Source organism: Amphiura filiformis, chromosome 12, assembly GCF_039555335.1.
Source record: "Amphiura filiformis chromosome 12, Afil_fr2py, whole genome shotgun sequence".
In the NCBI taxonomy this organism is placed as follows: Eukaryota; Metazoa; Echinodermata; class Ophiuroidea; order Amphilepidida; family Amphiuridae; genus Amphiura; species Amphiura filiformis.
In genome coordinates this window covers 47,741,024-47,764,529 of record NC_092639.1, presented here as the reverse complement: position 1 = coordinate 47,764,529, position 23,506 = coordinate 47,741,024, and the positions used below count along the sequence as shown (strand labels likewise).

Here is a 23,506-nt window from a genome sequence, read left to right as displayed (position 1 = left end):
GTCTGAGCAGTTGGCATACTGAATTGTTATCTGTCTGACTGATTTACTGACTTCATTAATAAATCAATAGATCTGGTACATTCAATTTGGTTCTCTTATAGGTAAATAATAACTTGGATAAAAGTTATAAAAACTTACTTCAATAGAGACTAAAAGGCACCTTGGCAAAATGTGCTGCACTACCAGGGTTTGAAGCCACAACCTTGCAATCACGAGTCAAAAACATACCAGATCTTGTGTCATATACTGGGGTACCCAAAAAGGTGGCTTTGTTACATTTTGATGTGCTGCTTGGATTTCAAAACACTGTCTCTTGAGTATTCCTTCACTTAGAAGATTCAATTAGGTCTTAAATTGAGGCTAATTTATTCTAGATTACTCATGTTTTTATCCTGTTTTAAAATATATTTTATTTATTTTCTTATGACGTTTGGCATGAAATGTGCCAAGGGTGGCTGAGGATTAGGGGGAGGAGGATTAGGGGGAGGGATTCATATCGTAAATTTGATTTAAAACCACCATTAAAAATTTGAATCTAGTATAAAAAATGTCTAAATGGACTCCCAGACATCTGAACCAAGTAAATAATACAGAAGTTCATTTAAAAGACCAATACTTGCTCAGAATGATTGTAAATGTCGAAAAAAGAGGTGGGGTTACATCCTCCCTACTTTGTGATTGTTTTTGCCCGCACTCTCTCATTTTTTAACCGATTTTCATAAGAAAGGTGTCAAAATGCTCAGGAGGATGAACCACTTCAAATGAGATGTGTAGGTAAAATGTTTGAACCATTTAATTTTTTTACTATGTAACGAAAAGGTACCCCAGGTTGTGACACAAGACCACCACTGTATTAAGGGCATATCATACTATGCAATCGCTAGGAGTGTATCATTTTTTATGTCACTACAGCAGAGTGACTGGTGTTACCTAATCGTTAAGTTGCTAGAATGCCCGAGTTTCAAGGCAAATTTGACTCTCTGACCCTTCAGTGAATGCACGCTGCTAGCAATTTTGAAAACACTAACACTGATTGATCACTACCAATTTTAGAATCTTCTGCTGTTACTGCTGGTATGATATGCCCTATGGTGTGCCCTCAATCAGCAAACACAGATTAAGAGAAACTTTGACTGAAGGGATTATTGGTGATTTGCCATACCAGAACACCCTAAAATTCACAAATATTCAGACTTTTTGCATTTTTGGAACAATCATTAGAATGTGATAATGAAGCGGACAAATGACAAACACAACAGCAATCTGATTGAGACAAATCCGACATCAAAAATGAAACTATAATAAAAGTACTGTTAACACTTATTAGTTCTACTAGCGATTACCCGTCTTGCGCGGTCAGAGTCTTTCGCGGTTTGTAAATTTTGTTTTAATTATTTTTTAATTAATGTGATTAATGGTATGAGAGGAGATTATCATTTAGAAATATAATATTTAGTATCCTTTCCATATAAATCAATGGCTTGAAATTGCAATTAGATCTTGATCGAAATAAGTCTTCTTGCCACCATATCATATCCACCGTGAGAAGTCTTGCCCCTGTTTGATGCTGGCCGCCCTGATATTTAAGATATTTATGCATTTACAGTACTTTTTAGCCCATTTTGGACAAATTTGTTGTACCTTTTCGCCATTTTTACCATTTTCGTCCAAGTTTGTCCCCACCTTGAAATGTACTTTATGCACCCCTGCAAGAGTCCTGGCTACATCACAGAGCAGATGAACACAATTTTATTCAATTCCTCTTGGCCCCTGTGGTATGCTAGTTGACCTGATATTTGAGATTTATATGCACATACCATTTTGGATAAATTTGTTGTACTTTTTACGCTTTTAGCCCATTTGTGACAATGTCCCCCCCCATGAAATTTGCCTTGGCCCCCCCTCTCTCTCTCTCTGAAAAAGTCCTGGCTACACCACTGTGCAGATGAAACAATTTTATTCACATTTCCTTACACTCTGTTTCATACAAAGTTATGATCATGCAATGCTGATAGCATGACCACAAAGAGCAGAGTAGGCCTATTCATGGTAAATACAATTCAGTGGTTTGAGAGGCAAATAGGCAATTGCACCATATTATAATTAGCACAATTAAACTATATACCCTCCTCACTTTGCTACACCAACAGCCCCTTACAGGTATGAGATGTTCATGATGGCAATCTTAACCTACAAAAAGGACATTATGAGATGTTGACAATCTTCCAAAAAGGACATTTCATCCTTTTGAGTTCATCCTTTTGAGTAAATGTTTACTTTATTGATGTGTGACTAATTAGGTGTTCATACAGTCCTATATACTATGTGATTGTATAATAGGTAATTCAATGACCATCCAGACTACAGGCATAGTATCTTCACAAAAATGCCAGGACAGAAGGCCAATTTCGGGCTATTCCGGCTATGTCAACATTAGTCTATTGTGTTGGCGTGAAAATTTTTAGCATGCAAGTGCCCTGCTAGTGCCTTTGAAACTAATTAACATAATTTGACACCCTTAACGTAAACAAAAACAAAATTGGACGTTTTATTGGGGTGCGGACAACTTTACTCTACGCAACGCAAAAAAAATCCGCTTTTCCTAAATAATGTAAAACGAGAAGTTTTAGCCTTACCAACTCGAAAAACGTAGAAGTTTTTAGCCTTACCAACTCGAAAAACTCAGTAATTTATTATAGATTATTGCGTGAGTGAGACTGTCAAATTTAGAAACCATGGTACATTACACATGCTAACAGTCAACACGAAGGATTGACATTTACTCTTCAAGATTGTCTTATTTGTAATACTATAGACATGGGGTTTATGGTCAAATTGGCCTACATATATTATGCTGATCGTTGGACCTACCTTTCTGAGGGCTCGTATGACATTTGGTGGGAGATGATCACCAATCATTACAGGTGACACTAGTACCTCATCAAAGGACTCTGTCTCAGCCCACACTGCATAATAACCACAGTCTTTCTTATCCATTGGGTGTTACCTACCTTTCTGAGGGCTCTTATGACATTTGGTGGGAGATGATCACCAATCATTACAGGTGACACTAGTACCTCATCAAAGGACTCTGTCTCAGCCCACACTGCATAATAACCACAGTCTTTCTTATCCATTAGGTTTGACCTACCTTTCTGAGGGCTCGTATGACATTTGGTGGGAGATGATCACCAATCATTACAGGTGACACTAGTACCTCATCAAATGACTCTGTCTCAGCCCACACCGCATAATAACCACAGTCTTTCTTATCCATCCTATTGGCAAAACAAAGAGTTAACAAAAAGAATATCATAAGTCTGAACAATTTGGATCATATATAAAGTTTTAAGTAAATGGAAAGTGTATATAGCATGACACTGTAAGAGATTTTGGTAAATCTGGTGGACTAAAGTACAAGTGCTTGAGTTCATATTACTAATCTCAAAATTATATACAGTTTTATGTGATCCTTCTGATGATTCAGTTGGAGGAAGACCATTTTGACTGCTCAGTACCAGAAATGGGTAAGTGCAATAGCTGCCATGTGTAGCTGCCATGTGTAGACGAGTACGATAGACTTTGTAATGTTCACAGGGCAGCTATTGCTCTTACCAACTTCTGGCACCGAGCAGTCAATTTTAGATATGCAACTGTTCTGTTCATATTTAGAGTTTAGAAAATACATTTTATAAATAACTCAACATATGAGAGACGTACATGTGCGTCTGATTTAATTTTATCTAGTCAACTGACATGCCCACCAGATCCACTACAGTGAGAAGGATATTTCTATCAACCACATGATGCCTGTGACTGAGTTGATAACTCAATAGTGCTTTCATTCAAGTGGAACTAGTAGCAGGGAAACCATATTGAAAAAAAAAAAAGTGTTCTATTTAAGATTTGTGCAACATTTTTTGAGAAAGGTTCACATATTCAATAGGAAGTGGTTCCTACCAACCAAGAAGTACTTTTGGAAGCTAAGTGTAAATGTTGCTACGTGAACATCTAACTAATTTACCACAATAGTTGAGCAGTATATATTGTGATGTGAGTGCAACAAAGGTACATATACAGGTCCTGAGACAAATTCGTCTCAGTACAGGTCACCATAGAATATGCTTCACATTAAATTAGTAAATATCACATCACTGGTTTTCTCCGTCATAATCTTGGAGAGATGAAAACCTGATTTCACTTTTATAAAATATGATAGTTACAATTTTTGAATATTCAGGTTAGCAAAATGGAATTTTTCAATTTGTACAAATGTAGTCAGTCGTACATCCAGAAAAGTCATTCTCTTGCACAAAATTCCGGGTGTATATATAACATTAAAGTTAGCAAAATCAGACAGATTGCACACACACACACACACACACTATTTTTTGTGTGCCAGTGCTCCCCATTTTGTATATGGCATTACTCTGAACAAATGAATACAAACATTTGATGTGATAATTCAAATTATATGAGTATTACTTGAATCTATTGAACCATGCACTGAAGTTATAACAGATAATACCAAACTCTAGATCAGTGGCGTAGCATCATAGGAGTATAGGTCCCCCCAATTGGAGTCAAAATTTTCTATTCCCAAGAAAAATCACCAACGAATGACTGGTGCCCCTTAATCACATCGAGTCCCCATCAATCCTGATGCACCCCCCTTAATTGGGTGACTCATGCCCAGTGTTCGAAATAGAGCCGGTCAGCCGGCCATTGGCCTGTAACTTTTTGGCCTGGCCGGTAACTTTTCTGACTAGCATCTAGTTGCCCACCCGGCTGGCCGGTAACATTTTAAGGTCAAGCCCGGCTGGCCTGTAACTTTTTGAGGCATATTTCGAACACTGCTCATGCCATGCCACTGTATTAGATAATATCAAATATGAGCAAACACGACCAGAGCTCACTTTAATGGTACCATTAATGATAAATATTGGGCTATTCCAGATGAAATCCATACACCCCTATGGAAGACATGACCTTAATCTCCCACACAGCAGGTGTGATTGTCAAATGGGGTTACCTGAATAGGTGACTCCATTTGAGATCTCCACCCCCTGTGTGGGAGATTAAAGTCATGTCTTCCACAGGGGGTGTATGGATTTCAATTGGAACAACCAAATGATTTGATTGCAAAACCAACGATGATACTTTGGCTATCACAAGAAAACCAACCACCATGATGATGATAAAAAGAAACAGAGGCAGAACGATACAAAGAACATAATCAGTGCATGAGCTAACCCATATATCTACCACCAAGCCAGATATTACGATGATTTGTTACATTCCCAGAATGCTATCAAACTCACCGTTGGTGGGGATGTTTATCAGAACAATGTTCTGTGGATTTTTGCAGACATGAAGACCTTGAAGGGTGGGGTACGGTATGGGTATTGGAATGTCTAGAATGAAGAAAAAATTGTTACATACACTGCTGATGGCTTTTATGAACAGATTTTCCAGGGGGAGGGAGGAAACAAAGTAGGATCATGGAGCATATATACATTTTCATTAGCACAAAGAAGATGTTAGTCATTGAAATGTTTTCAAAATTACTAGCTACATTGGGCTATTCCAGTTGAAATCCACACTACCTCTGTTGAAGATTTTGGAAATATCTTCCACAGAGGGAGTATGTTTTTGAAAGCTAATTGGTCAGGGTCAATCATTTTGGAACCCATACTCCCCCTGTATAGAGGCCCTGCATGAAATTATTGATTGGCTCCAAACAAAGGTTTTCAACCGGTGTCCTTCACCGTAGTTATGGCGGAGTGCAGTCCATTCAATGAAATGTTGTCATCAACCTATTTGATCGTAGTGCAGGATTATGTGTGTGAGACGAACTGTCACGGTAGATTGCAATCATGCTTTTGTTGAATGCATTTGAGTAGTCCGCCATATTTACGGGATGATACGTCGCATGCAAGGCCTCTATTATGGCTGTACCTATATCTTCCACAACTGGAGTGAGTATTTCGAATAGAAGTTACCCAATTGTCTATTCTATTCAAAACTTGTACTCCCTCTGTGGAAGACTTTAGCTAAATCTTCCACAGGGGTAGTGTTGATTTTAAATGGAATAGCCCATTTAGCAAAACAGTCCAGCATTATCTTGCATACAATTCTGCTACTATCAGTATCATGATAGCATTGTGCAATATACCATTCCATAATGAACTTTATTATTTGCAAATTGGGAAAAATGATCGATCAGGCTATTGATATTGAATTTGGTTTTGTAAGATCAAAAAAAGTCTTTATTATTTTCAATGTGGTAGCAAAAAACAAAATATCTGTCAAATTGCTCCTACTTACCCTTCCCGTTTTGGATTGTTGCGTAGTATATGTACAATTCGACCCGGTGGATACAGAGGGTTGTGTGAGGTCAGTAAACATTCCATGTTTGTCGGGTGATAATGTGCGTTGATTCTTGTTGGCTTTGGACTGAGCTGACCGTCGTGAGCGGTGATATTCTTTTGGCTTATTTTACAACAACATAGTAATCCACCACAGATGATCTCCCACTGTGAAATGAGAAGAAAATAAAAAATTCAAACAAAACCACTTTTAATGTAGGATAAAGTGACTGACATCAGGGATAGTGACTAAAGCATTTTCCATCCTGATGTGGCAGTGATGTCAGTGCGCATTTCATTGGGCGCAGCTACAAATCGCTACTGTTCGCCCCAAAGCGCTGGCGTACACACACACGCTTAATGATCCCGCATAGATGCGTGTGTGAAAACAGCGGCCTCAATGCTTTGACGTCACTGCCATATCGGGGTGGAAAATGCTTTAGCCATGATTATAAACATCAAGACTATGATCTACTCTCAAAAGGGCCATTCAAAATATACTATATTGTTTATATTTAATGCCCCGGGGGCTTGAAATGTTTCTTACAGGGGGCATTTAATGGTCATAACTTATCCTCTAATCCAATTGTGATGGAGTTTTCATTGAAATAAAGCTCTGACATTGGCCAATATAATGAAAATTAAAACTGAATTTTGATTTTGCTCAACAACGATTCATCTAGCTTGATCACATCAAATATTTATTTGAACAAGTATGCCAACTACACTACAAGATTCTTATTGTGGCCGCCTGCACAGGTACATCGTCGCCAAGGTACCTAACTGCCAAGGTACCTAACTGGTGTACACAAAGTACCTACATAGTACCAATGCTGCTACTGCACAAGATCCACCAGCAGACATACTACACTGGTACTCCACTGGTACTGCACAGTACCAGCCAAATACTTTGGCTTAAAGCATATTTCTGCATGGAAGAACCATTCCAACATGCACTCACTCACCTTGGCATCATGACATGTCTTCATACAGTTTAGTAAGTCAGCCCTGAAGGTTTCCATTTGTGACAGTCCCATCCTGATCACCAAGTCTTTCCCAATCACCAAATCAACCTAACTGGTGTACACAAAGTACCTACATAGTACCAATGCTGCTACTGCACAAGATCCACCAGCAGACATACTACACTGGTACTCCACTGGTACTGCATAGTACCAGCCAAATACTTTGGCTTAAAGCATATTTCTGCATGGAAGAACCATTCCAACATGCACTCACTCACCTTGGCATCATGACATGTCTTCATACAGTTTAGTAAGTCAGCCCTGAAGGTTTCCATTTGTGACAGTCCCATCCTGATCACCAAGTCTTTCCCAATCACCAATGATGTTACAAATTCTTTGGTATAATGTGCCGCTGACCAACTGCAGGTTATAGGAGGGGAATATAGGAATATTGCATGGATATTAAGGATGTTAGTGCTCCAACCTGAGGGAGGAGGGAGGGGGAACCAGAACAAATTAACATACAGGGATGTGTCGTAAACATGAGGAGCATTTTCAGCCTTTTGGTATATCAATTACCCCCTAGTTAGGTATATTTTTCCTTTTTTCAAAATTTTCTCAGTTTCTCAAAAAGCCCAATTTTGCCTCATTGTAGCTAAATTTTTTGGAATTTTCCCAAAATTTAGGGAAAAAATAGCAAAAACTAAAACAGTTTGTGTTAAATTTGGAAAATGTTGGCTCTTAATATATATATTGATGGGTCCCAATGTCTTGAAAAAATGGTATATTAATGGGTCCACTTTCAATTTCTCAGTGGCTCACCCTTACTCAAACCAAACTTGAGTATACCCTGGGCACCAACCCAGAAAAATATCAAATGTGCCTATTGGAATGTTTCAAATTGAGCTAATTCCATTTAAAATCCACACTCCCCCTGTAGAAGATTGAGCTAAAATTTTCCAGAGGGAGTATGTGTTTCAAATAGAAAATACAACTGGGCAACTTCCATTTGTAATACTCCAGTTGTGGAAGATATAGGTACTGCCATACAGAGGAGTGCTTACATAAATAGAGTTACTTCACACTCAAATACTTAATTCTATTCCCAATCTCAATTCTACAACCAACATCACTCATGTATTAAAGCTGTAAAAAAACCATGTTGTGTTAGTGCAAGACTAGTGTTAGAAATCTGCATTTTGATGGGGGTAAGCCTGTCAATCTGCTCAAATACCTTTAACAGCACAGTCAGGAAATATATTTGGGTACAATTACCGAATAGGGTGCAACTAGCTAGACTTGAGTCCAGTCCTTGTTTACAGAGTTTAGGGTTAGGGTTTAGGTAGGGCAGTCTTGTAATAAGATTAGTAGAGTTGCACCCTATTTGGCAATTGCTCCTATTTTTGTATGACACACTTTGAAAAAATTCCTGATCCAGTAAAGTTAACATTAGCATATTATTTGTGACACGATCTAGTTTATGGAGGCCAAATTAGGCATTTTTGAAAATTGAGTTAGTATAAGTATTACCTTATACAAACATTAAGCTATCACATATTAAGGTCTAGCATACTTGGTTCTACAATTATGAAGTTTTGCGAAGTTTATATATTTTATTGTTTTTTTACTCCATATTATAGCCTTTATCTTAATTTCAAATTTGCCGCCTTTGGCCTCCATGGCCCAGACCATGTCACATATATACCCAAATCCAATTGATTTCAGCATTGCCCTGATATGGAGAGTAGGGGGTAATAGGCTTCAATCCAACTAATATACACCCCCAATACACACTCACATGCTGGCATATATTATGCACACACCCCCATGCATGTAATACTCCTCTACCCCTACACACACACTAATTACCTGAGTAGTCCCCCTGGTGGTGAGTATGCATAGCAATGTAATTGTGGGAATTCTGGCCTGAGTAGCATGCCAAGTATAGCCACAGTGCCTGCACCTAAGGAATGGCCTACAAGTATAAGACCATACTGATGAGTTCCCCTATCCTGTAGTAAAAAAAAATCAAAAGTAGGTTTAAAGGGAAAGCCCGGCCAGAGCAGTTCTGGGGTGAACCAAACCTGCCTGTTATCAAATTAATCAGGTTACCACTGAATTTGACAGGTGCTAATTGATGTTTTAATGTTAGTGCATCAATTAGCACCTGTCAGATTCAGAGATATCTTTGTCACTGATTAATTTGATAACCAGGCAGGTTTGGTTCACCCCAGAAGAGCTGCTCTGGTGGGGCTTCCTCTTTAAAACAACACAGAATTACATAATCATGTGCTCAAATATTCTTTTAGTATATCCATTTAGGTACATACAGGATACAGGATTTTACAAAACGAAATATGATGTATAAAGTTTGCATCATCAAGCAACTGAGCCAATTTTGCAAGGTGACCAACATGGGTAACCATTGTATAAATTCTAAATTGACTACTGCAATAGTTTGTTTCTTCAACTCTCTTAAAATCAGCGGCAGTCTGCAACACCTTCAGAACTTTTTGCAACACTTGGCTTAGTCTATCAGCAAATGTTCTTATGTTTACTCGTGTTTAAACAGCCAAAGTTTACCAAGAATTATAGATGCCGAATTGCATGTAAGTTCCTTACTGTGTACCCCCATAAAATATATACATAAAAGAGAGAGAAAAACGTACCACATCATGAGAAAATGCCCTGGCCAGCAGTCGTTCATCTAGCAGTTTCTTCTTGATGTAATGTGCAGCTTGTACAATACCCTGTTAATGTTAAAAAAGACACATTTAAAATCTAATGTAAATAGTTCGATGACCTATATCTCCTCGTAATAAGCCAATATCTTCCAAGGGCCATTCTGACACATTGGGTTTTAAATCTACAAGCCCTCATTAATTTCCATGAGCTCAAACTCAATTGTAATTTTTAAATGTTACACTGGTCCACATTTTGTGACAATTTACTTGAATTTAGGCCTAAAAATGTTTGATTGGTGTAACCTGACCTACCCTAAAAGTAGGCCCAACCCTAACCAAAATTAATAAAAATAAAATTTAAAAAAAGATGAAAAAAAAGAAGAAAGTAGTTCCAAGGCCTTTTTCCAATGCAATTTACATCTTTAAAAGTTTAAAAATCCCTACCTACTTACCCTATTTTTGTATGTTACGCCAATCAAACATTTTTTTTAGGCCTTATAGGACCAAAGACTCGCAAATCAACAAATGGTAATGCCATAGATTGATGTTGAAGTAAGCATTGGGTGCGCCTAGCCAACTTTAGCAAAAAAAATCACAGGCCCACAAGTCAAGTGGCAGGCCACATTGATTTTCAAGGCCAGAGGGCCTGCCTTATATCGAGCACTGCATATCCCCGTCCTGGTAAACATTCTACTAGTCTTGTACAACAGACAGATGACAGACAGACAGACAAACAGACAGACTGATAACAAACAGCTCACCTTGTGTCCATACCAATGTGACCCATCTCCCCCTCCTGATATATTTTGTGTATCTGCATTTAAATCTGTTAACCAGTCTTGCATAGAAAGTGTGCCTCGTACCGCTACCACTACTTGCTGCCTATCATGATCAAGTGCTATGAAAAACGGTGTCTCCCAGACCTATTGACAGAAGTGATGGGTGGAGGGAAGAAAAATGGTTAGTTTTAAGCATGGTTCACTAGAGTATAAGCAATTGAAAATTGTAAAATAAACACACACACCCACAAAATTAAAACAGAAAACACACAATACAAAATCAAAACAAGAAACGGAACAATGCAGTTCTTTGATTGCAAATAAGGCATAAATCATTATTTCCTTTCATAACATCCTGCACTTCAACCAGTCATCATAGCAATCACATTATTGGTCTAAATGTCATAGTTTTCTCATCACTGGAGTTATCCCGGGTTGTAGGATGGAACCATACCACGGAAGGTAGAACTTGACAATTGACGATAAGTGCTGTAAAACCATCAATCACGTTTAGTGAACTGAAAGTGGTACACGCATCCAAGAAAGCAAGCAAGTGTGTAAACACTGATAACTTGCACAAATTTTGCATCATCATTGTGCAGGAAAAATGTGTGTTATATGTGTTATTGACCCCTGAACAAGTTCAATATGCAAAACTGCCAAGAGGGTACATAGGAGGTCTTGTGTTAAACATATGTATGGTGATTCTTTGTATGTTCATATTATTAAGGATCGAACCCTGCACAGGCATCCATCAGATTCCCAGATGTTGCAGGAAAGACATCGTGAATTTGGGTGATAAAAATGCAAAATTTTGAGGTGATTTTTAACAAAATGGAATCTATATAAATTGAACCAATCCAAACTGCAAGATACACAAGTCGGAGGAGATTGTGACCATACATGCCCTATTTATACCACAAGTGAACACTCATTAGCCCACACCTGTATGTGACCATACATGCCCTATTTATACCACAAGTGGACACTCATCAACCCTACCCGCTGTTTTGCACGGCATCTACGCCCTGTGCGAGATACCCTGTTAACAGGAGTTTGCACAGTATTCCACAGATGCAGACACCCTTTAGCTTCATATTTTGCACATGCTAAGCCTAACAATGGTCAATATCAACATTTCAAACTTGGAAATAGATTTGTCCCCTTTGGACATGGATGCTCACCAATTCTCGCTATTCACAATAAGGGCGCCGCCAGCGGTTTGCGATGTAATCGTGATGTATCATGGGAAAAGGTCGACATCCAAGTCCGCGCAATACGAATATTACCATGCTATTACATAGGAACATGTGACAATATTTTGTCAATATAACGGTATTACACGCAAATCGATAGAGAAAAAATGAATTGTGCACATTTCAAATCACATTATTTAGTATTATTGCATATCGATTCGTGTGTAACACCTTTATTTTGACAAACTAAAAAATATTGTCACGTGTTCCTATGTAATAGCATGGTAATATTCGTATTGCACGGACTTGGATGTCGACCTTTTCCCATGATACATCACGATTACGTCGCAAACCGCTGGCGGCGCCCTTATTGTGAATAGCGAAAATTGAAACAGGATATAAGACAAAAAGAAAGTCTGACTGTTATGAAAAGAAATGTACCATGCTATGAAAGCAAATATATGATTTAACCTCTCTTTGCAATGAAAGAACTGATAGTTGTGTGTGAATTAAGACAGAAATTAAGAGACTGTAATGCCTGTACCCCCTTACCATGAGTACATTACATTACATTACATTCAGTTTCAAGCAATTTGACTGAATTCCTCAAAGTAAATAAAGGATCAAAAAATATCATCCAGATTATCTTGACCAACTTGTACCTAATCGAATATCTTCTTATATTATGTGGCCTTGTCCATGCTCTACTAAACACTGTAAAATGTCTCGTCATGACTGTTTCATCTGGCACTTAAAACATCTTGAAAGATAATTTTGTTTTTGAAAAATATTGAATGAAATATTTTTTTTTTATCCTTTAATTACTTTGAGGAGTGTCTATGCAAGATACAATGATAATAGTACTTATAGCCAACCTATAATGGCTACAAAAAAGTGCATTTTTTAAATTACAAAAATTGTATAAACACTTACGGTGTGTTCAGCTGTTTCAAATAGTTTCTGATGTTGTTTTGTTTTGTACATTTATAATATTTTGGATAGTAGTTGCTTTCCCCTGTATGGCCAGTGCATACCATATCAACAGTAATACAACAGTAACAACATCAACAAAAACAACAAAATAAAAGAAAGGAAAAAAAGGCATGAAAGGATGCAAACATAAATTATACCAATCACTTGAAACTGAATGTGACAATATTAGTTAACCATAACTGGTTATTAATACAAAATAATAATCAATATTACTCACAAATACATTTAACATAATTTTGTAAAATTTGCCATTTAAATCCTCCAAACCCTTCAAACCAATATCCAACTACTATTTGCTAAAAGACACTACCATCATCTAACTACCTTTCAGAATAGAAAAACCACGCTTCTGAATGACTGAAATTGGGCTATTCCATTTAAAATCCACACTACCCCTGTGTAAGATTTTGGAAATATCTTCCACAGGGGGAGTATGAATTTTAGATGGAATGAACACATTAGGCAGTTCCATTTGAATTTCATACACCCTCTGAGAAAGATTCAACCTGAATCTTCCACAGAGGGAGGGAGAGTTTCAATTGGAACTGCTAATGTGTTCATTCCATCTGAAATTCATACTCCCTCTGTGGTAGATATTTCCAAAATCTTCCACAGGAGGAGTATGGATTTTAAATAGAATAACCCAATCCTTGATTTTATGAAGAAACCAAAGATAAAAGCTAGCATTACAATGGAATATAAAAACTTAGCATTACTCTCATACAAACTTTCACTGAAATATTTTTCTTCATGAAAAACAAAGCAAAGCAGAGTTCATAAATAAATAATAAAAAAATCACCTTGATCAAATTTTAGACATTTTTTAAAATGATCATTAATTGATTACTAAATGTTCACTAAATGATCACTAAATAGTCACTAAATGATCATTAAATGATCGCTGAATATAAAAGAAACATATTTGAGCTGAACAGCAAGGTAACAACAGCTATAAATATATATTTCTTTGAATGAGTGCCAATTATGTGACTGAATAACTTCCAAAATAATAGGTACACTACCTTTTGTTGGGTCAATACTGAAATGAAAGCTAAACCGCAGCTTATACTCTGAGAATTACGGTACTAAGTGTAACATTTCCAAAAGTGCTGTTTTGTATCATAAAAATCACAGTGTAGAGCTCTATAGTCATAGTGCTATCTATACAAATTCAATGAAATACCATAATACTACTATACATTCCAGCTACAGTGGCACCTTGTGACTTGCTGAACAAATTCCATTCACTGTCGCAGGAGGTTCGTGTGTGTGAATGCAATGGAGCAAATAGATCTGCAATCAATACAGCCTTAATTTGCTAGGAATTGAACAGGGCACCTGTCTCATCAAATCACTCAAATACCTTTTCAAAAAAACAACAACAGAGGTGTCATTGAAGCTGAAACTGATAATAGTCAAACTACTCTTTGTTGGCTCTATGCTAAGATGAAAATCTAACCTGAAGTATTGGAAATGTTGATTTGATTTTAGAGTTGTGAACTGTCTAATATGCCAATATAACCCCCTCAAAATAACTCACGATTGCATTTGAATAAAGGCAAACTTGCGCTCTGTCTAGTACCGATGTTACCTCACTTGTACCCAAAAATATTTATAATTCTGTTTCAGCTCTTTATGACCTGTTCTCTTCCTTTTTGCATCAGTTTGATATTGATACAAGGTACACAAACATCCAATAGTTACCAAGAAGTTCCTCGCCCCAATTTTCATTCACATCTCTAAAACTTGTTAACATGCTCCTACCTAAACGGCGGAATGAATCTTCCCAACATGGTGCTTCAATTGTACATGATGCCAATGATAGCAGCTAGCCTGATCTACTGTTGAGAAGGGGTGACAGCAGCAGAGATGAGACGGTGAGAGATAAAGATGACAATAAAAAGTTCACGGGGAGATATATTTTACAATATGTGCAGGCATGAAGAAAATGTTGTTCTTTCTCTCTTTTCCATCATGACATGAAATGGATTATTCTATTTAAAATCCACACCCCATGTGGAAGATATAGCTAAGGTCTTCCACAGAGGGAGTGTAAGTGTCAAACAGAATAGACAATTGGGTAATTTGCATTGGAAAAACTCACTCCAATTGTGCAAGATATACATCAAGGAGGAGTGCCGAGTTTCAAAATAATTAACCCTAGCCAATTCCATTTGCAAAACACACTCCCTCTGCGGCGGAAGACTTTTCTTAAATCTTCCACTGGGGTATGGCCGATTTAAGTAGCCAAATGTTTGACATTTAACGAACTTGAAAACATCTAGAGCACATATTTGGATTTATATATAGTACACCAGTTACCCCATTTACTTGTCTCACTCTGTTTATTCAATCTATATTGATAAACCATTAGCCTCATCATTAAAATGCCTTTGAAATACTAGCCCAGTTTATTCTGAGGATACTGACGAATGCAAATTTTGTAATATCAGCTCGGGTTTTGTGGCTCTTGAGAAATATTTCAAAATTGGGGATACTGTTGGAACAAGTGATGATGCGATCTACCATAAAAGACCAGATGTCCAGAAAATTAATTTTTTGATATGGTTTTCTTTTCTTTAGGCAACACTTTACTCGTATTAATGTCCAGACAAATATTTTCTGTTTTGTTTATGATACCACAGTTGTAAGTGCTACATAAGCAGCTTGAATATATATTAATTTCCTGTGTTTTCTCATTTTCTTTCTTTCCTTCCTTCCTTCTTTCTTTCTCTCCTTCTTTCTTTCTTCCTCTCCTTCTTTCTTTCTTTCCTCCTTTCTTTCGTTTTTCTTTCTTTCTTTCATAGGCCTACTTTCATTATTTCCTTTCCTTTTTAGTTCTTTTTCCATTCTTTATTTCTTTCTTCTCTTTTCCTTTTCATTCCTTTCTTTCTTAACTTCTTTCTTTCTTCCTTTCTTTCTTTTTTCTTTCTTTCTTTCTTATCTTATTTTCTTTCTTTCATAGGACTACTTTCATTCTTTCCTTTTCTTTTTCCTTTCTTTGTTTCTTTCTTTTCTTTTTCCTTCCTTTCTTACCTCCTTTCTTTCTTTCTTTCTTTCTCTTTTCTTTCTTTTTCATTCTTTACTTCCTTCATTTTCATCTCTCTCTCTCTTCCTCTTTCTTTGCATTTCATTTTATATCTAGAGTTTGTCTGCGATATCGCTTATGGTCGCTGCTTTTAATTTATGATTAAGCCATTTCTACTACGCACCTTTTAACATCGCGTTTCTCATTTTTGTTTTCCTTCATGAGACATTCTCTATTTCATCACTTTGATAAAGTACTTTTGTACGAAACGTCAGTGAATTATTTTATATTAAAACATTGTTGAACAACACTTTTATGTTCAGTTTCTTTTAACTTGAATATATATGTATGTGTCTGCATATGAATTATCACTTTATATTGTACTAATTAGCATAAAATGTTATCTTACATTCCAATCAACATAACTGATTGTAACATTGTTCCTCTGTACATGCATGTAGTGAAATTCTATGAAAATATTTCAGTGTGAGCAGCTGGCGCTGACTATCTATATATTTCTATATGATTGATTATGGTTAGCTTAGCTCTATGCTCCCACTTCAGTTAGTTGTGCTTTTTTTGCCCATAATTCTTAAAACTTGACTACAAATTTGTACCTTTTGTTTTGAGCTCAAACTACATGTAGGACATAAATTGAAGGGACATAAATGAAGGGTTCATTTTCTCTGTGAAAATTAACAAATCCACTCAGCGAGCGAGAATCAAGATTTCTTATGTTCATGGTTATTGATATTTTAAAATTCCTGCTGGACTATGGTTTTGGAAATATATAATTTGGAACACAATTGATGGGGTCAGAGTTTAGATATGATAAAACAAAAGCTGCTGTACACATTTTTATTTGTTTATATTGTTTATTTTTTGGCTTTGATTTTCTTTTTATAGATATTTGCTTGCCCCTGCAATATTTGTACAAGTCCACATTGAAAATACCAATGAACATATGTGACCAGCTCCAACAAAACTTGGAACAAGTCACCAGACTTATTTTTGAGTTATAGACCTTTAAAGATGACATTCCAATAAAAAAAAAATCAAATTTTGGAATTATTCATTTCATGCTATTTGACTGTGGGACTAAGTGGACTTTCAAAGCTTTGAAAGTACTTATTAAAAAGAGGCTTATTTAATCAATTTAAATAATAAATCCCTATTCAATCCTGCGTAGAGCAGGAAACTAATTGGCCCATTACTCAAAATAGCACTTTGGCAAAAATATCAAGGTATCATTTCAAAATTATCCAAATCTTGAAAAGTATTGATGCTACCTACAAGTATTTATGTAATTTTGGTATCATTTTAAAGCTTATTATCTAGTGCTTACATTATCATTTAAATCATGAAATGTCAATGGCTGGCTCTTATATTTGGTGCAGTGCATTTCCATATGCAATACAAAACCATTATAAGCATTGCTTTCTATCTATTTTGAGCAGTTATGTAATTAATGCAGACTTCTGCAAATAAATGTTTGCCCCTTTCCCTTTATTATCAAATTAGTTAAGTTGCTATGTTACAAGTAGTTAGACACCTGTTACAAATAAATATGCTTAAAAAATATATACTCCAAACTAATTGCTACATGTATGGGGCAAGTCTTACAGACTTCAACTTACATGTACAGGTCTTAGTGCAATATCCAAGTCCAGTTTTAGATCCAAAGTTGGCCAGATGGGTTAATATCTTCCTATGATCTGGCACCAGCAATATCCATAAAGAATGTACATTTTTTAAATATTGTTATATAGGTTTTAGTGTGCTGTAGACTATTCCAAGTTTAATGCCTAGCATTTGCATTAATATAGCCTGCTTATTTCCATTTTTTCTGTACGATATGCAACATTCCATAATTAGCAAAACAACACCAAAACTATATTTGGTAAATTTTCTTCCATTTAGTTCACCCAAAGAATTGTAAAATGAATGACTCATGATGCTTGAAAGATTACAGTTTGCTTTCGGACATATTTATATACCTGCAAAATTGTCTGGAAGTAAATGCCTCTATTTTCCAAATATCCAGATCTTTTTGAATTAATTGTTATAATATGTCTCCTGTCTGAATAGCATACTTTCAAAATAGACCCTTTCCCTATTATATATACATATCCAACAATGCATTATTCCACAGGGCACTTCCACCTTCCATATCTGCATTCAAGTGATGGACTTGAGCGCATGAGATGAGAATATATGGAACCCCTTTGAAACAATGCATGATGGGATATAGGAACAAAGGCCTGTCATTGTAACCATAAAAAACATCACATAAACGAAACAATGAATTGAAAAGAGAGAAAAGAAGCAACGCAACTGCCTGCACATAAAACATGACCGTATGCACCAAAAAGGCTCCCCAAGATGCATAGCTGCAAGTCAAATTTTGCACATAATCAAAACAATAGTTGTTAGTAATCACTCCCAAATCAAACACAACGTAACAATTGTTTGTTACATTCAAGCAAACATTAGTATCACTAAACCACATACAAATTAATGTTAAGATTTGCACATTTGTTTGATTGTTTACAGAAAAATTATTAGTATATGCAAAAACTTGCTCAAATTGACCGATTGGAAGTTCAAAAGATAAAAGTTCTGAGTCAGTGACACCAACATTTTTAAAAGAACAAGTGCATTTTTTTTTCTTCTCAAAAAGCCTGTTGTTATATATTATTTGTTTATTATTTGAAAATATTATCTGATTCTGCAAGGTTCTACTTTGGAAATGGGATAGTTCACAGCAAAGGAAAGGAATAGAAATTGTGTTGCAAAGTTGACAGCGTTAACACACTGGCTTGTTCAAAATATGCAGCTACACCACATGACATGTTCACAAGGATCGTGGTATATTTATATGCGCTATTGTAATTTTTTGCTTTAGCGTTTATGAATACTTGAATTCTGAATACGATGATAATAGGTTAAGGTAGTAAAATAGGATTAGGTAAGGCTGACAATTCATGCAGGAATGGGTATCATATATATATAGGGCAACATGTTTAGGTCAAAAAAGAAGAGGTCTGATTGCCCTTTCCGCTCAAAATTTATTTGGGTCGATGGGTCAATTTTTTTCAAGATCCCAAAGAATGCTATCCCACTGGAACAAACTGAATTTGTGAAAAATGTTCCAATTTTATTCTGATAGTACTTTATAGCAAAGCTTGATGGAATTTATGTTGCAGAATAAAGCAAATCGCTCGGCGGCATTTAACCTTTTACAATATATCCCAGTAAGGAATTCACTGGGGCTAGTGGTAAGATTAGAATAGGGAGTAGGACACATAAAACAGCTGGTATACTTGGCAGTATATTATTCAGATCAAGATATGTTCCTACATAAAATGGCTCTACATACCCTAAGGGGATACATGTTCAAATGACCATCCTGTGCTGCAAAAATTAGTCTCATTTTGCACATAGGTCTAGGTCAATTTTGGTACAAAAATGGGTCATGTTTTTAAATTTGTAAAAAGATTGTTAATTTGGTCAAAAATCTAGGCCTCAGATACAAAAATGGAAACAATGGGAAAATTGGTTTAAACATGTCTTAACTTTCAGCTTCTCTGACCCCTACCAGAAACCATACCCGAGCAATGTATCCTACAGCATAAACACAACAATTTACTAGGACATGGGCTAAGTAGCAGTCCATGATGGGTACTGGTAAGTGGAAGATTAGTTTAAGTTGAGATAAGCAAATACAGAGACAGGAGTGTGCTGTACAACATCATTTTGAACAAAACCATTTGTGCTGTGAACAAAACAAAACAGTTTTGCTTGTTGAATGCAAGAAGTTATTTTGGCAATATCAGCATTACATATTGCATTACTAATTGAGCAATGGCTTTGCTAAACTTGAACAGCTGAACTCTGCATGATCTATTCTGAAAATTACTTTTTTGTGCTTAAAAATAATGTTTTACTAAAAAAATGATAATAATGTAATCTCACATATTAATTATGTAAAATTTGTTTCAATGATAACAATATTACAATAATAAATGAATAATAAATAAAGCAATTTTCCTGATCGGTCGGAGTTAAACTGTACCAAACTGTCCACAATGCATTGCAAATTTGTAATGTTGATATCGTTGATTGCTTTAATATACAATTACAACTTTCTTGTATTCAATTGCCAATTTGTGCTGGGGACAAAAATATGTAAAATCTACAAAACCTGCAAAAAATCTCGCTAAAACTATTTCTGTTGATTAGAATTAAGGGATTTATAGTTGTCCGATAAACTGATCAAAATCAAAAATTAAATCAAATCAAATGTGCTCAGTGCAAATCATTTAAGTGCATGTGCTAAGTGCTAACATGTTAAATAGCAAAGCCATGCATGTGATGAAGTGTGCATAAAATAATATCATACCATGCAATCATGCAACTATCCATGCACATTGTCTGTATGCAAGCAAGCAAGTAAGCAAGCAAGCAAGCAAGCAAGCAAGTTAGCGAGCAGTCAAATATGTAACAACATGCAAAAAAATCTACAAAAATTGATGCATTATAATAACCATTGAAAGTGGAAAAGCATCATAACACAATTATGTGATTTGTAATTAATTGTACTAATAATCAGTTAATTGATTTACAATTATTGATCTAATAACATTAAGAACAGATGTCAAACTATTTTGATTGACTGTCACATGTATAATCTATTAAACAATATTTTATTCTGTAATTTCTGTGTTGGAAACTTCAAAACTTTAACTCCCTTTGTTTTATTTCTTCTTTAACCTGGGACACTCAATCAGTTGAAAACACAATTTGAGGATCTGAGACAAACCAACTTTGTCACCCATCAAAATCAAACATATAGGCCCATAAGGCAAAAAAATAGTATGTCCCAAAAGCTTGCGAAGGTTTTAAAATTAAATGCTGAATACAGTTTTTCCTTCTTTTTTTCCTCATCAGACCCAAACTCCATCAAAATAAGCTTGAAACAAGTTGATCAAAATTTACAAAAAATGAAATATTTTCACTAATTTAAAGTGATAAATACACAATTCTTCTAACAAATGCTTTTAAAACATATTTTTAGCAAATTTTTATATAAAAAATATAATTAAATTTGCCAATTTCTCTAACTGCAAATATTAGCTTAGATTTCTAGAATACTTCTTGCATTATGTATCATGATATTATGCTTTCCAATTTTCAATAGTTACTACTGGCAAAGCTTTCTTGAATGGAACAATTATCTATACAAATTTTAGTTATCAGATATTGCTCAAGTTGAATCTATAATCCTTCAAATAGTAATTAGTCTCAAATAATAAGGATTAAGCCTTTTGTGCAATTAAAAAGTAAGAATCCATCACCTTTGATACCTTAGATATGATATTCATGTTCCACTCAAGAAAACTGTATTGCCAATGCAACAAAAATTAACATACAACTACAAGATTCAAATTTGAAGTGTTGTTATGAGTTTGTCAAACAGTCAAATCAGAATCAGCATTTTGATTAACATATTGACCACATCCACAAGTCAAAGATATGCATGGTCAAGGGGATACCTATTCTATAAATGTGACATGATCAAGGGGAATGAGTCACATATCGATCATGGTTGAAAATGAGTTGTAAATTTGTTTTTGAAGAGGACATTTAGAGCTTTAAGAAACCAAAAACCACATGTTGATACAACTTGTCTTTGCAAAGTTACATCAATTTATCAATCACTTAAAATAATATAAAAAAAGAATTTAAACACTTTTTTGCCAATATCTCAAAATCAATATTTGCATATGTCTCCCTGTGGAAGACATAACCTTAAATCTTCTACACAAGGAGTGTGAATTTCAAATGGGGTTACCTGAATGGGTGGCTCCATTTGAAATCTACACCCCATGTGTGGGAGATTAAGGTCATGTCTTCCATAGGGGGTGTATGGATTATAACAGGAATAGCCCATTGTCACAACAGCTTTATTCCATAAGCGGTGTAATCCCAGTCTTGAAATATTAAGCTAAGTATGAGCATGCCTATAAGAGGGTAATACCAAGAAATGGTTGCGAGTGTACCCGATAGGGACTTCATGCCTAAAGAAACTATATGATCTAGGATTATTTGTGTGCACTGATGAAATTATACTAATTAAATATCTAATTAAGAAGGTACATTTGGGTGAAACCTAACCATGATAACCTGAGTGGTGATGTATAGGTTTTTCAGAATGTCTGATTCAAGAATTTTGGCTGTTTAACAAAATACACAACAACAAAAATAACTTTCACTCATGCACTAGTGTAATCACATATATCATGCTAAAATTCTCTAAACATTGGGTTTGAAACATGCTTTTTGAATGAATGTGATAATTTCATGTGTGTAATATTCTCTAGGCCACCTATATAACTAGGTGATATAATTGAGGGCGCTGTTTCATCCCAATTTTGATGAGTGATTACTAAACAACCGATCTGAAAAAATTCCTACCCTCTTCAGCTTTCGATCCAAACTCTGATCGCTGTTGACTTTTGAGGATGTCCGTGATCTTTGGGCTGAAAATCTGCGAGGAGGTGTGTTGTTGTTAAGGTGGCGCCCTCTATTAGCACGCATTCTTGAGCACTTCATACAAGGCATGCATGTAGTGGTAGTACTAGTAGTCCTTTCCACCTCACCGTCTCTCTCCGACGTGCTCCCACCGTCCTGATGTAAGCACCTATTATCCATTTCTTCCTGAAATGAAAGACTACTTCCTAAAAATATCCCCGATTCGTTAGCTACTTTTGCGCTATTATTAAACTGCCCCCCACCATTAGCATCTGCGGATACATTCCCAAGCAGATGTGTCCCCTCCATGTCTAGCCCAAATTCTTTGCTGAGGAATTCCATTGAATCGAAGCGGGCGTGTTTACTAACTAACCGCCGAGTGGAATGTTGCATAGACAAAGTCAGCGTTCGGAAGTCCGCTTATTTTTTTCAGCGCTGCTAGATTGCAATTACAGCAGTTGTCATCGTCAGCTGTGAATGAGTCTTTAGGACGGGAACAGCAACATCTGGAGTGAAGGAAAAGGTGAAATGAATGAATTAATTAAAATATTATTACTTTGTTTTAATTAAGTAGCAAATAAATAATAATTATAAAATAATACATCTTTTGGCACGCTAATGCTCTGCAAGCTAGCCATATAGGCTTCAACATAAAAAGTTTTTGAGATATTTTCTCAAAATATCAAGAACTATCTTAAGAACCACTGAACCAATACTAGGCTTGTTTGTACTCATTCTAATTCATTTTTATGCTGATTCCAAATATGGTTATGAAAATGTACAATTCAGAACTTTTAAAATTAAAATAAAATTGAAACTTGTCGTCTGCAGTCGATACCAGGGTGGAGATAGTTAATAAAGGGACAGTCGTTTTGCCAGCAAAATAAGATTTCAATTTTGACATCCTCTTACGAAATTCAACCTTACAGTTTTTCACATCAAAATTTTCACAAAAAATT

General features: G+C 35.8%; 1 protein-coding gene across 1 annotated transcript in view; it reads right to left on the bottom strand.

The window, feature by feature from the left end:
* Positions 1-23,506, bottom strand: part of LOC140166863 (uncharacterized) — a 156,851-nt gene that overhangs the window by 11,390 nt on the left and 121,955 nt on the right. The window contains exons 8-16 of the mRNA XM_072190351.1: positions 22,921-23,053; positions 22,491-22,889; positions 10,779-10,940; positions 10,003-10,083; positions 9,203-9,345; positions 7,612-7,753; positions 6,328-6,536; positions 3,152-3,278; positions 2,872-2,997 (exon numbers count right to left, since the gene is read on the bottom strand). Coding sequence (XP_072046452.1) covers positions 2,872-2,997; positions 3,152-3,278; positions 6,328-6,536; positions 7,612-7,753; positions 9,203-9,345; positions 10,003-10,083; positions 10,779-10,940; positions 22,491-22,889; positions 22,921-23,053 — 1,522 coding nt within the window. The remainder of the gene's footprint in view (positions 1-2,871; positions 2,998-3,151; positions 3,279-6,327; positions 6,537-7,611; positions 7,754-9,202; positions 9,346-10,002; positions 10,084-10,778; positions 10,941-22,490; positions 22,890-22,920; positions 23,054-23,506) is intronic.